The sequence below is a fragment of the Pleuronectes platessa genome, chromosome 20 (assembly GCF_947347685.1).
Source record: "Pleuronectes platessa chromosome 20, fPlePla1.1, whole genome shotgun sequence".
NCBI classification, from domain to species: domain Eukaryota; kingdom Metazoa; phylum Chordata; class Actinopteri; order Pleuronectiformes; family Pleuronectidae; genus Pleuronectes; species Pleuronectes platessa.
Genome location: NC_070645.1, coordinates 16,760,425 through 16,766,424, shown reverse-complemented (window position 1 = coordinate 16,766,424; position 6,000 = coordinate 16,760,425). Strand labels below are relative to the sequence as shown.

At 44.6% G+C, this 6,000-nt stretch overlaps 1 protein-coding gene across 7 annotated transcripts in view; it reads right to left on the bottom strand.

The window, feature by feature from the left end:
• Positions 1–1,230: 1,230 nt before the first annotated feature.
• The window catches only part of slc4a2b (solute carrier family 4 member 2b), a 31,824-nt gene continuing 27,054 nt past the window's right edge, over positions 1,231–6,000 (bottom strand). For all 7 annotated transcript variants that reach the window (XM_053412445.1, XM_053412446.1, XM_053412447.1 and 4 more), the window contains 8 exons: positions 5,576–5,770; positions 5,054–5,269; positions 4,853–4,942; positions 4,591–4,757; positions 4,256–4,509; positions 4,001–4,170; positions 3,566–3,739; positions 1,231–3,359 (listed from right to left, as the gene is read on the bottom strand). In XM_053412445.1, coding sequence (XP_053268420.1) covers positions 3,279–3,359; positions 3,566–3,739; positions 4,001–4,170; positions 4,256–4,509; positions 4,591–4,757; positions 4,853–4,942; positions 5,054–5,269; positions 5,576–5,770 — 1,347 coding nt within the window. In that variant the 3' untranslated portion in view covers positions 1,231–3,278. The remainder of the gene's footprint in view (positions 3,360–3,565; positions 3,740–4,000; positions 4,171–4,255; positions 4,510–4,590; positions 4,758–4,852; positions 4,943–5,053; positions 5,270–5,575; positions 5,771–6,000) is intronic.

Below are 6,000 nucleotides of genomic sequence, written 5' to 3'. Positions count from 1 at the left end.
AGCTCCGACGCCCGACAGCAGCAGCAGCAACAAAGCAGCCATCTTTTTACCCTGTGTCTGTAACAGTGGGGGAGCTGGGATGGGAACCACCCCCCTTTATGAGCGGGGCAGAACATCCAGCCCTCTTTTCAACACAAAGACCAACACAGAGCTGATCCACAACATGAGGATTTAAAGGCTAAAGATTAAGGTCATGACTTAAAAGTTGAACTCTGTCAGTGGATTATTAAAACAAATGCTGGATATTTTAGAAAATATTCCTCAAACGGGTTTAATTTATCAGGACAGACAAAATAGTTCTAAACTGTATCAGACTCCCGGGGTTCCACAGGGTTCGATTCCTGGTCCCGCTTTGTTTAATCGGAAAAAGTTTTTTGTCCTTTTAACTAATCTATTTTTTTTAATCTAAGGATTATACCATCTGTTGTGCGATAACCCTTAAAAAGTGGTACCATAGAATGGTGTGCCTTTAGGCGTTCAATAAATTTGATTATCAAAATAAAATATAAAACATTAATATTTAAAATATGAATATTAAATCATAACTTTAATTGGTTCAATTTGTCTTGGGTTTTTAAGATGCCCCCTAGGATAGCAGCCCCCCCCCCCCTTCTGAAGTGGGGGAGGAGATAAGTAAGGTGAAGACTATGCGTGTGTCTGTGTAGATGTTAATCAGATAATGAGAGAGTCAGGGAGAAAGCCTGTGGCGAGCCTAACTAGCATTAACTTTCATTTAACATATACCTACAATATCACAGCATATATCAAACTCATATCAGACTGAGTTCAGGAGGCTTTCTCAAGACAAAGAGAACATGTTGCACCCTGGGAGACTGAGTTCGGCAGGCTCGGCCAAAAAGGAGGCATGTGGTTTGCACAAAAAACTTTTCCCAACACATCGTTCAACTTTTCTCTTTTTTGTTTGTATTATTTAAGTCCTTCAGCTTATACATTTTTGTGTACGATGTTATGCTTTTTATTTATTTTACCTGTTATTCTAGTGTTTTTAATGACAATTGTTGCTTTTCTGACTTGAACTCTTTCTTTTGATTTTGCCTGTGTTGTTTTTAATGTCCCTGAACAGCAACTTGAATCTAAATGTGTGTGTGAAATGTGCTTTATAAATAAATCGACCTTGTGAAAGCCTCTGGTCGGTCTGAATAAACCATTTACCACCATGTACACGTTTCCTTTCAGATCTTTGAAAACACGAGGGAACAATCACCAGGATAAATAGAAAATAACTTTTATTTGTCATCAATATTTGAACCATCAATGTACAAGGGAGCATCAGCAATATCCTGTCAGACTTCGTATTGCTTTTGAAATGAATCAACACATCACACTTCACGACTTGGAAAACAAACACTTTGACGAGAGGCGGACGACGTTCACTCCATCCACGGGCACAACAAGCAGACACACAACCGACATGTTCTCCACGGCCTCCTTCTAATAAATATACTCTTCAGTGTCGTGGCCGTGATGCAGCCACGAAACAAGGTTCTGTGAAATACTCTGAATAAATCTTTTTTTCTATAAAAACAGTAATAATGCCTCATATTGCAACAGATAAATAATGGAGAGATGTTTGATTTGTGAGCGTCTGAAAAGTGCAAACTATTGTAACGCGTGTCGCCCGAACAACACAACCACAGGCACTTGAGATGTTGTGCGGCTTTGCGACACCGAACAGGCACAAGATCACAACGACAGGCAGGCGTGGGGGGGGGGGGGGGGGGGGGACGAGTGGAGCTTCACAGGCACAGAGCTTTAACCGTCCAATGTCACACGGACACAACTTGAAACTAATCACAAACATCGTATACGTGTGTATATATACTTCTTATTCCTTAATAACAACCTTCCCTCTGAGTAACAAGAGTATTGAGATTGTCTACACAGCTCGTGTGGAAATTTGGTCGACCAAGCTCATGAGTGAATACAAATTGTGTTAACAATTAGTTCCCTCCTACCCCCCCCCCCCCCCCCCGAAAAGCACGGAATTTGATAAAACCAGGAATGTTATACCAGGAAAGATGTGTGAATTAGGCCAAAACAATACAGTAAATTGAGATGACTGAACTGCAGCTTATTGTTCTGATCACAAGACTATTTACACAAAGCCACGGTTTTGGCACTCGGACACAGACAACAATAAATTACAGCAATTCCCCAAAAAACCAACCAACCAACCAAACCGAGTGAGACGTCAAAACGAACCGTCCGAACTTAAGTGCCCTGAACATGTGCGTGGAGATATTTAGAGAAAATTCATTAATGTGCCACTGTGTTTTCTTACTTTCACAAAAAACGTGTGTTATGATGCCATGGCATTAGTGTAATTGCATTTTTTTATTTACTGTTTTTAAAGTTTTTGGTATAGCATTCAGCACAGCCCTGCAAGATCTCCCTCTGCTGGTGCTTTTAACTCACTACAGGTACAGACGTGGACTTAAAGCCAAAATAAACTGCTGCGTTTGAGCCAGAAAAATAATGAGTAGTTAAAGGACAGACTGAAAAAATCAATCAGAATCAATTAAGAAAAAAACAAAAAGCTTCGCTGATATCGATTCATGGATTCTAAGAGGACGCTAAGGAGATAAAACAATCACATTAAAATACAGTCAGCGATCAGATTTGGTTTCCTTAAAAAGTGCTACGAGCTTCAGGAGGCGGGAAAAGTGATCAGCTGTCTACAATAACACAGGATGAGGAAAAGCAGACACCTCAGTGTGTGGTTCATTTCCTTCATAAGGCGCTTGGTGAGCTAAAAACACGACAAACTAGAAAACAGCTAAAACTAGCACGAGAATATAAAAGAATGTTTGACCCACATGTCCTCCACATATTCAATGTGAATGAGAGCAACCTTCCAGGGCATCAAATTAAATCAGTCTTGCACATCTATCTACTGTTAATTTAATTTAGAGCTTCAGATCACATGGATTTTGATTTCTTTTCCCCTGAAATACCAGTTTAAAAAAAAAAAAGTACGAGTGAAGCACGCTAGCGACCACAAAGTGCTGCTCACCATCACAGAAGCCTCCAACAACCTAAAAGCTACTTTAATAGTGAAAAGTTTGACTCAAGCAATAACCAGACTCTGGCCTCTGACGTTCTGTGTGCTGGTGACTTGAGGAGGAGGAGGATGATGATGATGAAGGTCGGTGGTGCACAGTGACGCGGCGTCAAGTTTCTTTACGAGGGCTTCAAGCTGGAGTCGCTGCATCCAAGATGTCAGTGGTTGTGATTGACAGCTGTCGGTGTCAGCAGGGTCATACAGGCATGTGCACCTCGGCGTACTCGTTCTGACAGTCGCGCTCGTCAAACGTCGGCTCAGCGTCGTCTGCGTCCAACTGGGAGAAGCAGGGAGACGTCAGAGTTAGAACACAAACACAGAAAGACTTAGTCTCACTCTGAGGCATTTAGAATATCTAATGCTCCGTAGTGTAATGCGTGATTTAGTTACTTGTCAATTCTCTCAAACAGTACAGTGTATATTTCTGCATCTGGAGCCAGGGTGTACAAAGCGGTGTGTGCTGCCCCCCGGTGGTGAACTTACACATTCTATCTCTCTGACGGTGAAGATGCGGCGCAGCACGAACATCTTCACAGGAACGGTGAGTATGAGGACAAAGGGGAACGCCAGGGACGCCTGTGTGGACATGACCGCCCACAGAACCGCCAGACACACCAGCTGGATGCAGGTGAACAGATGCATGCGCAGCGTTCGGACCTGGAGGAAACAGATTCAGTATAAAAACAACACAAGCATTTAGGAGACTCACAAATAATGGATGCAAGGATCTGAGAATTTAGTTTCATTCCTCAGTGACAGATTATTAAAAATCCCACAAATGGTGTTTGGTTGTTGTTGCTAGAAAATGTCCAAATGAACCTGATATCTTTAAAGTATTTCACTATTTCATTGGTTCTCACATTTTGAAAACTCCTTTTAAATAATGCAAAAACATCAAAATGACCACGAGCGTCTCACCTTGCGGATGTAGGTGTGGTCAGGGTGATACTTCGGAGGCATAAGCAGCAGCATCATCCGCTCTGTGAGCTGGATGCCATTGAGAGACATCACGCCCATGTACAGGAAGATACCAAACAGGACGGCCAGGGGGATCTTACGCAACAGGTCAGCGATTACAATGGACATGCCTGGAGAGAAGGAGTTTAAACATGAAAAAAAAAATCCAAACAGGAGTCAAGAGCAGCGACGAGATGTCAGGGGTCGGCCACTCACCAACCATGATGGCGACCAGGAGCCCAGTGACCCTCTGCTCCTTCACCTCCTGGATGCGAGGCTTGTCTCCAGGGGCCACGGCCCGGCTCATGACGGTGAGGGCGTTGACGTGGGTCACGGAGCGCACGGTCGCGGCCGCCATCCACGGCAGGCCGAACAGAGCCGAGGCCCCGCCCAGCACCACGATCAGCAGCAGGTCCAGATGGAAACCGGAGCCCTTCACCAGCATCCGCTCCTTCTTGCTCACTATCAGGCTGCAGGGAGTATGGAGGGTTTAGCATCGAGCGATAAATCAAAAGCTAACACAATCATTTCCGGCCTGCAGGCTCACTCACGTGGTGATCTGCGTCTCCATGAAGATGAGGATGAAAACCAGCATGGCCGGCAAGCAGCAGGCGAACATCATCCAGACGGGGAATTGACCTTCCGAGCCCAGAGGGTTGATGACCCAGCCGCGTTTCTCGGGACTCGTCACAGAAAGTCCACGGGGGACACTCAGTTTCTGGAGAGAGGATGAAGATGAAGACGGGGATGATGAAGGTCTGTATCCTGACTTTAAGGTACATTAATTCAAAGCTTCAGTGGTTTGAGTCTTACCTGTGTGTACGTGTCTTCTATGCTGTAATCCACCAGCACCATGATGAGGATGGCGATTGGAACCCCGAAATCTCCAATGATCCTACGAAGCTAAACACATGAAAACAATGTATCCTTGGTGTACAATGATAAATACGGAGGTGAATATATTATAATGAATGCAGCAGGACCAGTGTTTGAAAAGGGATTTTAGCTCCTCACCCTTCCAGGAAAGAAAGCACTGTCCTTGAACTTGCGCAGGAAGAAGGCGATGAAGAAGGTCCCGGCCATGAGGACCAGGGAGAGCAGCGCCGTGTTGGGCTTTCCGAGGACGTTCGCTGACGGAGGCGAGGTGCTGTTGCTCAGAACCAGGCTGGTGTTTACCATCGAGGTGCTGTTGTCCAGGGAGCAGTATTTCAGTGGGTGCTCCTTGAAAATCTGAAGGTGTGAATCAGAGCACAACAAGAGGCTTTCAAGTCGGTGCCATAAAACTATGGTAAAGCAAACCATCCAGAACCATAAGCCTGGATAATGGTTAAACTCTAAATCCATTTAACTTTCAGGGCCAATCCATCACACATGATTTCAGGTGCACTTGCTAGAAAAACAGACTAATTTCGACCCCGGGTTTTGAATATCATCCAAAGATTAGTCCGTTCGGTTTAACGTCAGAGACATAATCTCCCAGCGGGCCAACAAAAAGCTTTTGTAATCAGGAGTTGTTATTTCAAGTTCCAGGCGTACCCTGCCGAGCTTGATGAAGGTCTCGCAGATGAAGATGAGGGAGATGAGGAAGGAGAAGATCTCCTGGGTGAAGCGGGAGACGAAGCGGACCAGGAAACTGCCCTCGAAGGCCACCGTGACGACCACGATGATGATGAGCCAGAACCCGATCCAGACCCGGCCCGTCAGGTACTCGATGTCGGACGAATTGCAGAACTGTGAAAACAGACACATTGAACATTAGTGTTTAGAGAAGTAGACATGCTGTGTCCATTAGCGTTTCACAGGTGAAGGTGAAGTTTAAAAGTTCAGGGGTTTTAAAAAAACATCCACACAAACAACAAACTTGAAAGGACCTCAGCCAGATTTTCAAATTGTAGGAATATGCCATCCCCTGGAGAGTCTCTCTGTCGGCTGTTTGTAAGTTGATTAACTATTTTGGACTT